At 43.7% G+C, this 16,356-nt stretch overlaps 1 protein-coding gene across 1 annotated transcript; it reads left to right on the forward strand.

Moving 5' to 3' along the window:
• The first annotated feature begins 36 nt into the window (after window positions 1-36).
• LOC139364781 (calpain-7-like) lies at window positions 37-16,356 on the forward strand. Its single transcript, XM_071101847.1, has 19 exons — window positions 37-443; window positions 788-896; window positions 1,980-2,137; window positions 2,504-2,571; window positions 4,122-4,349; window positions 4,627-4,713; window positions 4,889-5,015; window positions 5,311-5,490; window positions 5,667-5,813; window positions 6,035-6,141; window positions 6,487-6,607; window positions 7,376-7,620; window positions 8,882-9,017; window positions 9,128-9,203; window positions 9,279-9,424; window positions 11,947-12,009; window positions 12,112-12,242; window positions 12,890-12,982; window positions 15,097-16,356. The coding sequence occupies exons 1-19, from the start codon at window positions 342-344 to the stop codon at window positions 15,239-15,241; spliced, it is 2,469 nt and encodes an 822-aa protein (XP_070957948.1). The 5' UTR covers window positions 37-341; the 3' UTR covers window positions 15,242-16,356.

The raw sequence follows: 16,356 nt of genomic DNA on the forward strand, positions 1-16,356 counted from the left end.
AAAAGCTCTCGTCATCGTTGGAGCTACCCGGAAGCTAAATCATGGAAATGACTTTTGTTGTTGTTATCGAGCAGAAAGTAGCTCGTCTACTTGCTAGCTGTATATCATAATGTTTTACGGATATTGTCAAGGCGGTTGTTTCTATTTCATTAATTTGATAATCTTATTTTAAAAACCCAAATTTTGGAACTGTAACTCATTGCTTTGATTTAGCTGTCTGACGTTCTATCAAGTTCGGCTTGCTAGCTAACGCCGCTAGCTAGTTAAAGTTGGTTACGAATGACAGGGACAGTCATATTTTCCAGACTGTATGAAGGCGTATGAAAAAACGTTAGAACAAAATGGATTGCACGGCACTGGAGCACGATGCAGTTAAATTTGCTAAAACTGCTGTCATCTGCGACCAGAATGGAAAATACAACGAAGCGGTCTTCTATTATAAGGTAACGAGAAGGACTCTGAAATGGATGTTGTGGAATAATTTGCCGCACTCCACATTGGCTTTTACTTTCACCTGCATCTTATCGTCACCATTGTGGAATAGACGACTTGATCACTGATGCACTTGTACTGTTTTAGCCTTTAGAAGTGGCATTCCAGTGTTTACACCTGTGTAACAAACGGTATGTATTCAGCCTTTAAGGGATATCCAGAAACTCAAATAATATAGGGTTAGTTACTATCTTAGAGGTACTTGACCCATGGTTAAGACACGCTTGTATTTTGCTACATAAAAATAAATTTGTCATTTTGAAAGCAATAATGTTGGTGTTGTATGTGATATTAGGAGGCGGCACAAGCCCTGATCTACGCCGGCATGGCAGGGTCTAAACTGGAGGGCATCCAGGATAAAGTCAATGAGTACCTGGACCGGGTTCAGGCCCTGCACAATGCTGGTGAGTCCAACTCAACAGTTTAGGGAAAGTGGTGATCCTCAATAACCACTTCTGATCCAACTTCATTCACTCTCATACTCCATCCAGAATGAGTGGACCCATATTCATAAAGCATAGCAGTGAGTAGCCTACAGTGCATTCGGAAAGTATTCAGATCCCTTGTCTTTTTCCACATTTTGTTACAGTACAGCCTTCTAAAATTAATTACATTAAAATTGTGATCAGCAATCTACACACAATACCCCATAGTGACAAAGCAAAAACAGGTTTTTAGAAATGTTTGCAAATTTATTTGAAAAAACAACAGAAATAGCTTATTTACCAAAGTATTCAGTCCCTTTGCAATGAGACTTGAAATTGAGCTCAGGTGTGTCCTTGAGATGTTTCTACAGCTTGGAGTCCACCTGTGATAAATTACAATGATTGGACATGATTTGGAAAGGCACCTGTATAAGGTCCCACAGTTGACAGTGCATGTCAGAGCAAAAACCAGACAGGATTGTGTCAAAGCACAGATCTGGGGAAGGGTACTAAAACATTTCTGCAGCATTGAAGGTCCCCAAGAACACAGTGGCCTCCATCATTCTTAAATGGAAGAAGTTTGTAGCCACCAACACTCTTCCTAGAGCTGGACGCAGGAGTGGCTTCGGGGCAAGTCTCTGAATGTCCTTGAGTGGCCCAGGTGGAGCCATCTCTGGAGAGACCTGGGAATAGCTGTGCAGCGACGCTCCCCATCCAACCTGACAAGAGCTTGAGAGGATCTGCAGAGAAGAATGGGAGAAACTCCCCAAATACAGGTGTCTCAAGAAGACTTGAGGCTGTAATCGCTGCCAAAGGTGCTAAGACAATGTACTGAGTAAAGGGTCTGAATACTTATGTAAATGTCCAGCAACCGAAAGGTTGAGGTTTGACTCGCATCTGGCAAGGTGAAAAATTGGTCTGTGCCCTTGAGCAATGCACTTAATCCTTATTTGCTCCAGGGGCACAGTACTACTATGGCTGTAAAACAACATTTCACTGCACCTATCCAGTGTATTTGAAAATATATATTTTTAATGTTCCATTGTGTCCTACCCCATGCAGTTCAAGCTCAAAGTAGCGACCCTCTGAAGAGCAAGCAGCAGGTGGATCTGGAGCGGGCCCACTTCTTGGTCACCCAGGCCTTTGAGGAGGATGAGAAGGGCAATGGGGGCGAGGCCATCGAGCTCTACACACAGGCCGTGGAACTCTGCATCCAGACGGTAGGGACTGCTCAGGAAAGGCCCAGGCTTCTTTTAGACCAGCTGTGTGACTACATGGGCAACTTTCACCACCGATGCTCTTGTATTGAGCAAATCAACAACAACAAAATGACCTGTACTCTGCTATTCAGACCACTGTATCAAACATTATACAGGATGTTAATTCCTGGGTCATCACCAGGTCCAATGGAGGTATAGTCAGGAATGAGTATAAGAACAGTTTATTTGGATTAGGCCATGAACCTACTAGTCTTCATTGTATGTACTGACATCCCCCTTGACCTAGACTCTAGGGTACATACTGTGTGGCAGGTGTCAAATGTAACTCTCCCCTCACTCCTTTTCTCCCATTTTCTTTTCTCACAGTCTCATGATACGACAGACCAGGGGCTGCAGGGCAAATTGAAGCAGCTGGCTCGTCAGGCCCTCGATAGGTAAGGAGGTCACTCTACCCTCCTCTCTATAGTGTAATATTTCTACATTTCTAGTGTTGTATACAGTGCATTCGGAAAGTATTCAGACCCCTTTACTTTTTCCACATTTTGTTACGTTACAGCCTTATTTTTAAATGGATTAAATAAATACAAATTGTCATCAATCTACTCACAATACCCCATAATGACAAAGCGATTTTTCAAAATGTATTATAAATAAAAACCAGAAATACCTTATTTACATAACTATTCAGTCCCTTTGCTGTAAGACTTGAAATTGAACTCAGGTGCATCCTTGAGATGTTTCTACAACTTGATTGGAGTCCACCTGTGGTAAATTAAATTGATTGGACATGATTTGGAAAGGCACACACCTGTCCATATAAGGTCCCGCAGTTGCAAGTGCATGTCAGAGCAAAAACCAAGCCATGAGATCGAAGGAATTCTCCATAGAGCTCCGAGACAGGATTGTGTCGAGGCACAGATCTGGGGAAGAGTAACAAAACATTTCTGCAGCATTGAAGGTCCCCAAGAACACATTGGCCTCCATCGTTCTTAAATGGAAGATGTTTGGAACCCCCAAGACTCTTCCTAGAGCTCGCCGCCTGGCCAAACTGAGAAATCGGGGAGAAGGGCTTTGGTCAGGGAGGTGAACGAGAAACCGATGGTCACTCTGACAGATGGGAGAACCTTCCAGAAGAACATCCATCTCTGTAGCACTCCACCAACCATGCCTTTATGGTAGAATGGCCAGACAGAAGCCACTCCTCAGTAAATGGCACATGACAGCCAGCTTGGAATTTGCTAAAAGGCACCTACGGGGAAGCATGGTGGTGGCAGCATCATGCCGTGGGGATGTTTTTCAGTGGCAGGGACTGGGAGACAAGTCAGGATTGAGGGAAAGATTAACGGATCAAAGTACAGAGAGATCCTTGATGAAAACCTGCTCCAGAGCGCTCATGACTTCAGACTGGGGCAACGGTTCACCTTCCAACAAGACAATGACCCTAAGCACACAGCCAAGACAACACAGGAGTGGATTCAGGACAAATCTTTGAATGTCCTTGACTGGCCCAGCCAGAGACTGGACTTGAACCTTGATCGAACATCTCTGGAGAGACCTGAAAATAGCTGTGCAGGGACACCCCCCATCCAACCTGACAGAGCTTGAGAGGATCTACAGAGAAGAATGGGAGAAACTCCCCAAATACAGATGTGCCATGCTTGTAGCGTCATACCCAAGAAGACTCGAGGCTGTGATTGCTGCCAAAGGTGCTTTAACAAAGTACTGAGTAAAGGGTCTGAATACTTATGTAAATGTGATATTTCAGTTTTTTCTTTTTTTTTGCAAAATTTCTGAACCTGTTTTTGCTTTGTCATTATGGGGTATTGTGAGTAGATAAGGATTTTTTATTTATTATTCTGAGAATAAGGCTGTAACAAAATCTGGAAAAAGTCAAGGGGTCTGTATACTTTCCGAATGCACTGTTGATCAAGGAACACCAACCCGACCGACCGACCAACCAACCGACCCCTTTGTTTCTCTCCAGGGCGGAGGGGCTGAAGGAGTCCCAGTCCGCCAGTCCCTTAGCCCAGTCGCCACAGGACAGGCCGGGGCCCTCAGGGGCCAAACCCAGTGGGGGGCCTTGTCCCGTCAGACAGTTCTTCCCCCTGGGGCCTGACTTCTCTCTCCAGGACCGCCCCCAGCCAGTTAGGCCGGTCCAGTCCAGCGAGCCTCAGGGTCAGCGCTACACCTCAGAAGAGATCGAGGTGCTCAGGTGAGCAGGCTGGGATATATCTGGACTCTGGAGAATCATAGAACATGGTCAACACATTGAGTTTAGGCTCCCAAGAAGCAATGATCTGTGGTTCCATAATCATCCCCATTTCCCTAGGAGCATAATGCCAGTGTGTGACTTGTTTTTCTAAAGGTTAGACAATAACACACCTTTGTTTGGTAAAGGTTCAGGTTTGACTCGCATCTACATTTTCATCTGCTGGCTAAGGTACACACGTTACATTTCTCCTGATTCTCCTCTCCACTTTTCCACATAGGAGCACGTCCAAGATCAACGGCATACCCTTCGTCCCCTTCATGAGTGTGGACCTGAAGGAGAGATTTGCCTTTCCTGTTCCATTCTCGTAAGTCAGGATATTCTTGTTCCTTAGTAAGTGGGTGTGCGGATTGTAGAATACACACGTAATACATTTCTACCTGCAACCAGAAAGCAGATACTATCTGGAGTGCCACTTGATTGCATTCATTTTTAATTTGTGATAAACATCAGACTTTTTATTCTCTGTGGATGATTTCCAGGGACAAACTAGGCAAGCTGGCCCTGTCTCCCAAGCAGAAAACCATCTTCTCCCGCTGGGTTCGCCCTGACGAGATCTGCAATAACCCCACCATGATCTTATCTGTATCCAGCTTCAGCATCAAACAGGTCCGGCCACACACACAGCCGTCAATATTCACTATCAATAATCAAGACCAAAATGTTCCCAAATGCTCCCTGTAAAATACAGAATTATTTAAGGTGTATTGGAATTGACTCATCATCAGATGGCGCCACTTGTACGTATGTTTTGACTGATAAAACCTACCTACTTTATGGACAATCTGCTCTAAACTGAATACCTCTCAATGTGACGGATAAAACTGACAGATTTACCTCTCATCCTGGTGGTCGGATGTTAGTCTCATGCTCTTATTGTTGATCACCTACTCTCTCCCGTTAGACAGTGGTGTCTGACTGCTCGTTCGTGGCGTCGTTAGCCATCAGCGCTGCCTATGAGCGACGCTACAACAAGAAGCTCATCACTAGCATCATCTACCCCCAGAACCGGCGCGGGGAGCCAGAGTATAACCCCTGTGGGAAGTACATGGTGAAGCTTCACATCAACGGTGTGCCCAGGAAGGTAACACACTGCAAAACCTGGGAACTGGGTCCACTGGTGCTCAATGTCATTGTGAGATAAGCTAGCAAACCTCCCTCTCTAAATGACTAGACTGTCACTGTAAAGCTGCCATGTCGCTGACAGTGTCTACCAATGGGTTGTATTGTTGTAAGTGTTCCCCTTCCTGTTCCCTGCAGGTCATTATAGACGACTTCCTGCCATGTGGTCAGAATGGAGAGCTGCTGTGTTCCTACTCCAGCAACAGGAACGAGCTGTGGGTCTCCCTCATAGAGAAGGCCTACATGAAGGTCATGGGAGGTTACGACTTCCCCGGCTCCAACTCGGTGAGGGAGTTCCCCCTGTGAAAAGTACTAGTACTATCCCCTGTACTTTGCTCTGTCCAATAGCGAATGTTTCAGAGCTAACGAGTTCCCTCATTCACACCGTGTGCTAAATTCCACATTTCATCCACCGTACGTGATTGGACAGTTGGTTCTGTTCCCCACCTTGTTATTGTTGTTCTCTAAAGTGTGATCTCAATTCTTTCTGTCTTATTGTATTGTAGAACATCGATCTGCACGCACTCACTGGCTGGATCCCAGAGCGAATCGCCATGCATTCAGACAATCAGTCATTCATCAAGGACGACACCTTCCGCATGCTCTACCAGAGGTGAGACACGCAGACACAAACACACACTCATTAATTCACCCATGCACACACTTAAGGGCCTACATAGTCCATATGCTCTGTAGAATTCACACTAAGAGCTATAGAACTAAGAGTCTTACACAGTTTAAATACTTTATTTGAATCCACAAATCATATTACATTTGCAAAAAGATACACACACACACACCGAGTAATGCCACTATTCCATCCTCCAGTCAGGTATTGATTTTTCATGATTACCTTTGCTGCCAGATGGTAATAGACATGGTTATCAATACCACAAAGTTTTGTCTCCTAGCCAAGATAGCTGACCTACTACTCTCACATCCCCTCCTCTGATGACAGGTTTCACCGGGGAGACGTCCTAATCACCACAGCAACAGGGGTGATGACAGAGGAGGAGGGCGAGAGGTGGGGCCTTGTGCCAACGCATGCCTATGCTGTCCTGGATATCCGTGAGCACAAAGTAAGTGTTGGTGTTAAGCATAACCACTCATGGTTGTTACAGTAGCTTGTTAGCATAACCACTCATGGTTGTTACAGTAGCTTGGTTAGCATAACCACTCAGTTGTTACAGTAGCTTGGTTAGCATAACCACTCAGTTGTTACAGTAGCTTGTTAGCATAACCACTCATGGTTGTTACAGTAGCTTGGTTAGCATAACCACTCAGTTGTTACAGTAGCTTGGTTAGCATAACCACTCAGTTGTTACAGTAGCTTGGTTAGCATAACCACTCATAGTATAGCATGCTGTGTTTTATTTGTATCTGGTCAATTCCATTTATGTCTTTGGTATTTTATTAGGATCCCCATCAGCTGTTGCAAAAGCAGCAGCTACTCTTCCTGGGTTCCACACAAAACATGAAACAACATAATACAGAACATTAATAGACAAGATCAGCTCAAGGACAGAACTACATATATTTTTTTAAAGGCACACGTAGCCTACATATCAATACATACACACAAACTATCTAGGTCAAATAGGGGAGAGGCATTGTGCCGTGAGAGACTGGCATGCATAGTATTTATATCAGCCCTCTGAATATAAGGAAGAGCAAGACTGCTCTGTTCTGGGCCAGCTACAGTTTAACTCGGTCTTTCCTTGCAGCACTCGACCACACGACTGGACAATAATCAAGATAAGACAAAACTATAACTTTGTAACTTTGCGCATCGTTAATGGTGTTCTGCCTGCATGCTAAGCTTCTGTGCCATTTGATCTGGCTCTCAGGGGAAGCGATTCCTACAGCTGAAGAACCCGTGGAGCCACCTGAGGTGGAAAGGCCGCTTCAGTGAACGGGATGAGAAAAATTGGACCCCAGAACTTCTCAAATACCTCAACTTTGACCCCAAGACCGCACAGAAGTTTGATAACGGCGTGTTCTGGATCACGTTTGAGGACCTGTGCCAGTACTATGATGTCATCTACCTGAGCTGGAGCCCCGCCCTGTTTAGAGAGTCTTCCTGTATCCACAGGTCAGTCAACAACAGCCCTCTCATATCTCCCACAAGGGTCTGCTATACCTATAACCAAGTACGATACAGTGCGTTCGGAAAGTATTCAGACAAACTTAACTTTTTCCACATTTTGTTACGTTTTGTTACGTGATTAAATCATTTTTCCCCCTCATCAATCTACACACAATACCCCATAAAGACAAAGCATAAACAAGTTTTTAGAATTTTTTGCAAATTTAATACAAATAAAAACCAGAAATCACATTTGCATTAAGTAATTCAGACCCTTTACTCAGTACTTTGTTAAAGCACCTTTGGCAGCGATTACAGCCTCGAGTCTTCTTGGGTATGACACTACAAGCTTGGCACACCTGTATTTGGGGAGTTTCTCCCATTCTTCTCTGCAGATCCTCTCAAGCTCCGTCAGGTTGGATGGGGAGTGTTGCTGCACAGCTATTTTCAGGTCTCTTCAGAGATGTTCGATCAGGTTCGGGCTCTGGCTGGGCCACTCAAGGACATTCATAGACCAGTCCCGAAGCCACCATGCTTCACCGTAAGGATGGTGTCAGGTTTCCTCTAGGCGTGACGCTTGGCATTCAGGCCAAAGAGTTCAGTCTTGGTTTCATCAGACCAGAGAATCTTGTTTCTCATGGACTGAGAATACTTTAGGTGCCTTTTAGCAAACTCCAAGCGGGATGTCAATGTGCCTGTTACTGAGAAGTGGCTTCCGTCTGGCCACTGTACCATAAAGGCCTTGGTGGAGTGCTGCTGAGATGGTTGTCCTTCTGGAAGGTTCTCACATCTTCACAGAAGGAACTCTGGAGCTTCTTGGTCACCTCCCTGACCAAGGCCCTTCTCCCCCGATTGCTCCGTTTGATCGGGTGGCGGGTCCTAGGAAGAATCTTGGTGTTTCCAAACTCCTTCCATTTAAGAGTGATGGAGGCCACTCAAGGATGATCAATGGAAACAGGATGTACCTGAGCTCAATTTCGAGTCTCACAGCAAAGGGTCTAAACACTTATGTAAACAAGGTATTTCATTTTTTTTGCCAAGCGTTCCAAAAACCTGTTTTTGCTTTGTCATTATGGGCTATTGTGTAGACTATAGACTGAGGATGTCTTTATTTATTACATTTTAGAATAATAATAACTTAACAAAATGTGAAAAAGTCAAGGGGTCTGAATACTTTCCAAATGCACTGTGTGTGTATAAAAAAAAATACACGTGTTTTGATATGTGAAGTATATTTCTGGTTGTGTGTGTGTGTGTGTCCCTGCAGTAGCTGGGATGGGAGGCAGGGCCCTGTGAAGGATGCCTACAGCCTGGCCAACAACCCTCAGTACCGGCTGGAGGTGACCTGTCCTGCAGGGGGCACTGCTGTCTGGGTGCTGCTGACCAGACACATCACTGACAAGGTGCACACCGTCTGTCTGGCTGTTCACCACCACACAGTATCAGACAATGTCGTCTCATTTTTTTCCCATAGAAACAATAATCGCTCTGTTTTTGTCCTTTTGATGTACAGGATGACTTTGCACAAAACAAGGAGTTCATCACCTTGGTGGTTTACAAGACGGAGGGAAAGAAAGTTTACTACCCTGGTGAGTTTCTCATGGAATTGTGTGTGTGTGTGTGTGTGTGTGTTTCCTCTGACTGTCTCGTATGTTCCTCCTCAGCGGACCCTCCCCCCTACATAGATGGGATCAGGATCAACAGCCCCCACTACCTGACCAAGATGAGACTAACCAGCGCTGGAACACACACATTCACACTGGTGGTGTCACAGTACGAGAAGCAGAACACCATCAACTACACCCTGAGGGTGAGACACACACACACACATATTGTGTCAGATACATCTCCTGAGTGTCAGATCTGTCGCTGTCAGGTAAACACTGCGATCCTGTTGTACTGCGGTGCAGAAGTGACCATATAGCATGCCTCAAGCATCTCACAATAGAGCGTGAGAAAAGAGAGTGGGATGGCGGGGGTGAAGAACAAGAGGGAGTGGGGGAAGATGGAGTGAGGGCACATGAGATGAAGGAAAGAGGAGAAGAGAGAGAAGAGTCTTGTTCCACTTAATGAGTGTCAAGTGTACATACACTACAGTTCAAAAGGCCAGCATCCCAGAGTCATCTCATCACTGTTGACATTGAGAATGGTGTTTTGCGGGTATTATTTAATGAAGCTGCCAGTTGAGGACTTGTGAGGCGTCTGTTTCCCAAGCTAGACACTCTAATTTACTTGTGCTCTTGCTCAGTTGTGCACCGGGGCCTCCCACTCCTCTTTCTATTCTGGCTAGAGCCAGTTTGCGCTGTTCTGTGAAGGGAGTAGTACACAGCGTTGTACGAGTGTCGTAGCAGAATCAGAATTAGTTAGGTAACATTGATAAATAAGATGTTTTATTTACATAATAATGCTTATGTGAGATATTTGTCATTAGAATGTCTTCTTTTGGATAATGTAGATGGCAGCTGCATTTTCCTCTTTCTTCTCCAGGGAAAAGTCACTTGGGGCCCAGAGAGGGGAGAGGTCAGGCTTGTCTTTTATCTGTCTGGTAATATGCAGAATATCAGAAAGGGAGAAGTCAGAATTGAACAGTGTCTTCCAATGTATCTGTTAAACCATGTGAAGGGCTCCACAATGTCTGTGTGCCAGTCACGTGCGTGTATTTGAGATGGGGGTGTCTAGAATTGACAATTGATTTATGCCATTGGATGAGGTAATGTTTTGGTACTAAGAAGTACCAGGAACAAGATTACAATCTGAACAATAATGTATAGCTAATGCTATCTGGTTATGGGATACTCCTCTTTCAAGTAAAAGGCCCTTTGTGAAGTTCCTATTATCTGTGGTTCATCATTGTGAGTTGAGAGGGGTGGATCTTTGCTATAAAATATCTCAGTTGCCATTATGTTGACACTCAGAATTCATTTATAGACACTGAATTGATCTGAGAGTCACAGGGCTATGGTGAAGCTCATTTAATTAAACTATGAAGTTTATGTATAACTCTGACTGGTGTGTGGTTTGTAAACTCTCCTTTCACTTAGTAATACAGGAAATTTCCACGACACGAGATCTTCAGTTTCTTGGCAATTTCTTGCATGGAATAGCCTTCATTTCTTAGAACAAGAATAGACTGATGTGTTTCAGAAGAAGTTATTTGTTTCTGGACATTTTTAGCCTGTAATCGAACCCACAAATGCTGATACTCAACTAGTCTAAAGAAGGCCAGTTTAATGCTTCTTTAATGAGCACAACAGTTTTCAGCTGTGCTAACATAATTGCGAAAGGGTTTTCTAATGATCAATTAGCTTTTTAAAATGATAAACTTGGATTAGCTAACACAACGTGCCACTGGAACACAGGAGTGATGGTTGCTGATAATGGGCCTATGTAGATATTCCATAAATCTGCCGTTTCCAGCTACAATAATCATTTACAACATTAACAGTGTCTACACTGTATTTCTGATCAATTTGATGTTATTTTAATGGACAAAAAAATGTAGCTTGACTTTCAAAAACAAGGACATTTCTAAGTGACCCCAAACTTCTGAACGGTAGTGTACATATACTGTACACACAAGGAATATTAAACTAGATCTGAGTTGTTTCAGAATGTAGAATTATACATGAAGCAGCCTCCTTTGTCCTGCAGTCTGAGTGTGTGTGTTCATATCCATGCAGTTTGAGTCTTAAATGAGGTGTGCTAATTATTTCATTAGAAACAGTTCTGTATCAGAACCCACTTGCAGAACTGGGAAATCAGTTGAAAGAGAGCGTGTGAGTTTTCTGCAATGAATTGCTGTGTGTGAAAGAGATGGAGAGAGTGAGACTTTGTTGGTTTGTATATGAATGAGTAAAAGGCTTTGTGTGTGAGTATGTGACCCCAACCTTTTTTTGGTCATTTATATTTCATAAACTCCCCTTACCAACCGAGATGAAGTCTTTGAGGAGCTGTTATCTGAAGTCTCACAAAAACAACATGTTTGGCCTCCGTAGAAGAGAAGAAACCCTGAGAGTAGTTGAATGTGTGTCTTTCTGAGAATGAAAGAGAAAAGCCAATCGCCAGAGGAATATCTCTAGCCTTGACTTAGCAAGCAGCAAACTGGCTGTGAATCAATTACTGCACTCTCACTCCCTTAAAAATCATCTGGAGAATTAGTGAATTGACGTTCAGTCTCATACTCGTGAGGTACAGATTGAACATGATTTCTTCCATCTGAATAAGAGCTGGCCAGTATTCTTCCTGGAGTTTCTTCCTGATGTTTCTATGTTGTGCTGATCACATCCCTGCTCATTCAGTTCCACCAGAGTAATAGACGTTTCCCTCCAACAGGTCTACTCTGGATGCAAGTTCTCCTTCTCCAAGATCCCAACGCCCTTCACTCATACCAAACGGGTAACATTTACTTCCACTTGTCTCTTTGTTCACATTCTCTATTGGCATGATAACAAAATCACCATCTTACATTGTGAAAGCCCCCTCTCTCTCCCTGTGCAGATCAATGGCCAGTGGAAGGGGCCGAGTGCGGGGGGCTGTGGGAACTACAAGGACTCGTACAAGCACAACCCAATCTACCAGTTTAACCTGGAGCGCCCAGGACCCATGCTCATAGAGCTACGAGGCTCCAGGTATGACTCACTGAGGCCTGCAGGGGCACTACACCCAGTGGGGACACTTTACGGCTTAATCACAATTGATGGCTATAAAATGGGTTCCATTGAAATGAATGTCCTCTTGTAACACAGCACTTTTAATACTTGAGTGTTCATCCTGTCCGTCAAACCTTCTCTAATCCGAGGTGACTACAGAATGACTGCAATGCAAAATGTAAATAATATGCATGGTCTGCATTGTGTCTGACAGTCTGACTCCAATGAGACTTTGTCATGACACGTCCAGAAAATTTGAGCCGTCACAGAATACGATTGCCAGGTGTAAATGTGACCAGACAGACTAACAGTCAGTTTCCAGTGTTAATACACTCCCTTACGTCATCCTGTAGGGGTCATCTTTAATAGTTCATCTGGTGCTCCTAATTAAAACGAGATGACTTGCTCTCTCCCTCCAGTCTGCAGTCATTAGCACTGCTAACTAAATACTCTCTCTCTCTTTCTCTTATCTCTCTCTTTTAATGCGTTGGTGCTGTATTGTACTGGCCTACCAAGAATCTGACGTGCTGCGTAGTTGTTATGTGGTTCTGCCTCTCTCCCTCTGTAGGCAGCGCAGGTTCTGGTTGCTTGTGTTATTGTTATCATGTCTCGGTCTCACCCTCTAGGCAGTACAGTGTGGGCTTTGAGATGGTGACCGTGTCCACTGTAGTAGAGCCAGGACCTGCAGGCCACCCGAAGAAGAACAGTGGAGACTACAGGTACTCACCCAGGATTCACAGGAGATAGTGTGTTTGTCTATCAGCATATAGAGGTGTTCAGGGACAGTGTTGAGTTCCAGATGAGTTCAGAATCAATCCGAATGTTAACCCTTTACACTCGTGGGAATTGGCCTATATAGATGGGGCTAAATAGGAATATTTATTACAGAAGAGATATGGAAAGCATATGCATAGCAATGGTAGCAATTAAAATGGAACAGTTTGGAGATTATTAGACTAAAGGTGAGGATCTAACAGTTCACCTGACACGACTGAATTCAAACATTATACTGTTGATTTGATGTTCATTTTACATTTACTGTAATTTTACCGCATTTGTTGATAATGAAATCTGAAAATACTCATTCATTAACATAACAATATTAATGGATTTGGGGTAGGTCCAACATAAGACAAAAAAATGAAGGGTTTGAGTGAGAGGTCAAACTGGTGTCTCCAAGTGTCTACGCACCTCTCCTAAGTAACTTCAATACACTTTTATGACTAAAAGACGAGTCTTCAACTACAAGGTGCTTTTTTTGAGCTCTCCAAGCTGTGCCGAGCAAGCGCACTGGTAGGTGTTTTGTTTGGAACACAGCCCTGCATCCCCGCCATCACAAAATAACTGTATACGCAATCCAAAAACGATCCATTATAAATCCCAATCTGGGTCAGGTGGGCATTATTAAATGATAAAATCTGATTTTACAATAGGCTTTCACAAGCCAATTCAGCCCGGGTCTGCAGCCCGCCCAAAAAATCCCAATACAACAAACAGGCTCATTCTGTTCAGGACATCCCAAGGTGTAACGCCATGTCATCTTGTACATTAAACATAGTGATCATAAACGTTGACACTGTATATTACATGCGTGAGAAGTGCACATTTGGGCTCAAGGGTGTTTGGCTTGTATGACATCAGCGATTATTTATTATAATCCTCAACATTTCATCTTTCAAAATACATCAAGTCCTCTTAATTTACAGCATTTTCCTCACTCCGACAACAAAATGTTTTGCCCAATTAGCGGATAGAATGGGGGCAAATATCTTGTTGCGCGCCGGGGCTCAAGTTCCAAACGGCTCAGTCAAAACCCATACAGAGCTGTGAAGCGGAGACCCTAAGCTCTGACCTCATGTATAGCATGTTACTGTACAGCTACTGCGTTCCAATGTAGGCGCTTATCAGTGTCCAAATCGGCCATTTTCAACCCGGGTATGAGTGTCATTTTCCTACTGTGAAACTCTGAGCTTGTTTAACTCCAATGTTGGTAAACATAAATGTAAACAAACACTATATAGCCTCAACATGGTTGAAACGATCATTTTGATATCTATGATCAGTCCTTGCATTCATGGCTCAACTGACTAGGTATCCCCTTTCCGTCTATGAATTTGAAAGTGGTTACATTTCTCCAGGCCCGTCCCTCAGCTTTTTACTTAAACAGGCGGGGTGACCACTTGAATGCATCCATCATAAAATGTGATGCACAGGTTAAAGTTCAGTGTTGGAACATATATTGGGGACACATGATTCTCCAAAGCCGATGACCTGATGACATGCTGCCTAAATGTGGTGGCTACAGTCACAACACTGAGGGAACATTCTATACATTCCCCACAGGTCACATCTGAGAACCTCGTATCTGACCTCTGGGATGTCTATGCTGATTGAGTTAGCCTGGTTCAAAGATTGAGGGTGTACTGAAATTAGCCTTACTTACTGCACACTTGCGTAAAGGAATGCCTTTTGAGTTAGATTTTATGACAACAGCTGTGTGCGTCTGAAATTATTTTTCAGGAATAATTGTAAGTAAAGATATTCATAACATTTTCCTCACATTTAGACCATGATTTTAGATTATCCTGTGGATGAGGTTAAAGCAGGTTAAATTTGTATTTAATATCAGATAATCTCTATAAATTATTTAGATAATCTGCTCTGCTATTGAACACATTGCATGCATTTTTAGTGGGTTATGAAACAGAAAATGTCCAGAAATGGTGGTGGACTGCATTGTAACATGTTATGAAGGAATGGAGATTAGAAAGGGTGCTATTTGAGACTATTGAGACACAGCCATAGTGACCCCCTCCCCCCCCTCTCTCTGTAGGTGTGGTTTCTGCTACATGGAGGCAGACCATGTCCCTGCTGGCATCTACAATGTCATCCCCACCACCTTCCTGCCCAAACAGGAAGGACCCTTCTTCCTGGACTTCAGCAGCGCCACACCCCTAAAGGTCTCCCAGCTCCAGTAAGGAGAGGGGGGAGGATTCAGGGGTGACCCCAGGAATAACTTGCTCACAACATGGACACACTCACTGTTCCCTAGACTCTGGGTGGAACTTGTTACGATTGCAGGACGACCCCAAAGAGACTGATTACTTTATTGATTATTATCAAGGGTATTTGGAAAGGGACATGTTTTTGGTATGGAACATAGCCCTCCCTCTATGTGCTGAGGTGTGCAAGAACATGTTCAAAAAAATGTTAACTGACTGAGTAGTAACTATCAGAGCTAATGTTGAAGGTGCTTTCTTCCTCCTTTGCCATAATGACAGATACAGTAAATGATGTCACAACAACTATGGCCCTTATGATTTGCAATGTTCAATTACTTGGCGCTTGTTGACCGCCAGTCTAGGTACTCAAGAGGCAGTGCTGGTATTTACCAAAAACGAAGGGTGGCGTTCTCAACTGCAACTGTCTTTCTCAGGAGACCGCACCACGACAGGGATTTCTCTGTTGCACAGGAATGAAGACTAATCTCTGGCATTTATAAGGATGTATGACAGGCATGCAGGACCTGTGTCTGTGTGGTTGCAAAATTCTAGGAACTTTCAATAAATTCCCTGGTTTTCCAGATTCCTGGAATCCTCCGACCAGGATTTAGGGAAAACCAAGGAATTGAATATAAGTTCCTGGAATTTTGCAACTGTGTGGGTACTCACGTGGAAAACAACATTTGAAAACGTATCTGCAATCTTCAGTCTCTTGTTTACGCTTCAGCAAGGACTTGACCGCTTCACAGCGGTTTCTCCTTCTCTGTTAACAGTTTGTCAATGCCATACACTCTTGTGGACAAGACCCACTCCTCAAACATAATTTTACTAAGGAAAGTGTGGACTTACTGAAAGAGCGGAGTCACCCGTACCATGTAGACTTATTTTGCATTAGCAAAATGGCTGCTCTGTCGTTTCATTCTTTACATAGAATTACATTTATGTTTTCTTCCCCTTCCAGTGACTGTTAAGTGGAAACAGCAGCAATAGTTGCCCTTTATGTCAAATGCAATAGTCTTGTATGATTTTGCTCAACTTGCACTAAATGTGGAATGATGTATTCAAACATAACATTGATGGAAATCAGAAAA

Source organism: Oncorhynchus clarkii, chromosome 2 (assembly GCF_045791955.1).
Source record: "Oncorhynchus clarkii lewisi isolate Uvic-CL-2024 chromosome 2, UVic_Ocla_1.0, whole genome shotgun sequence".
NCBI classification, from domain to species: Eukaryota; Metazoa; Chordata; class Actinopteri; order Salmoniformes; family Salmonidae; genus Oncorhynchus; species Oncorhynchus clarkii.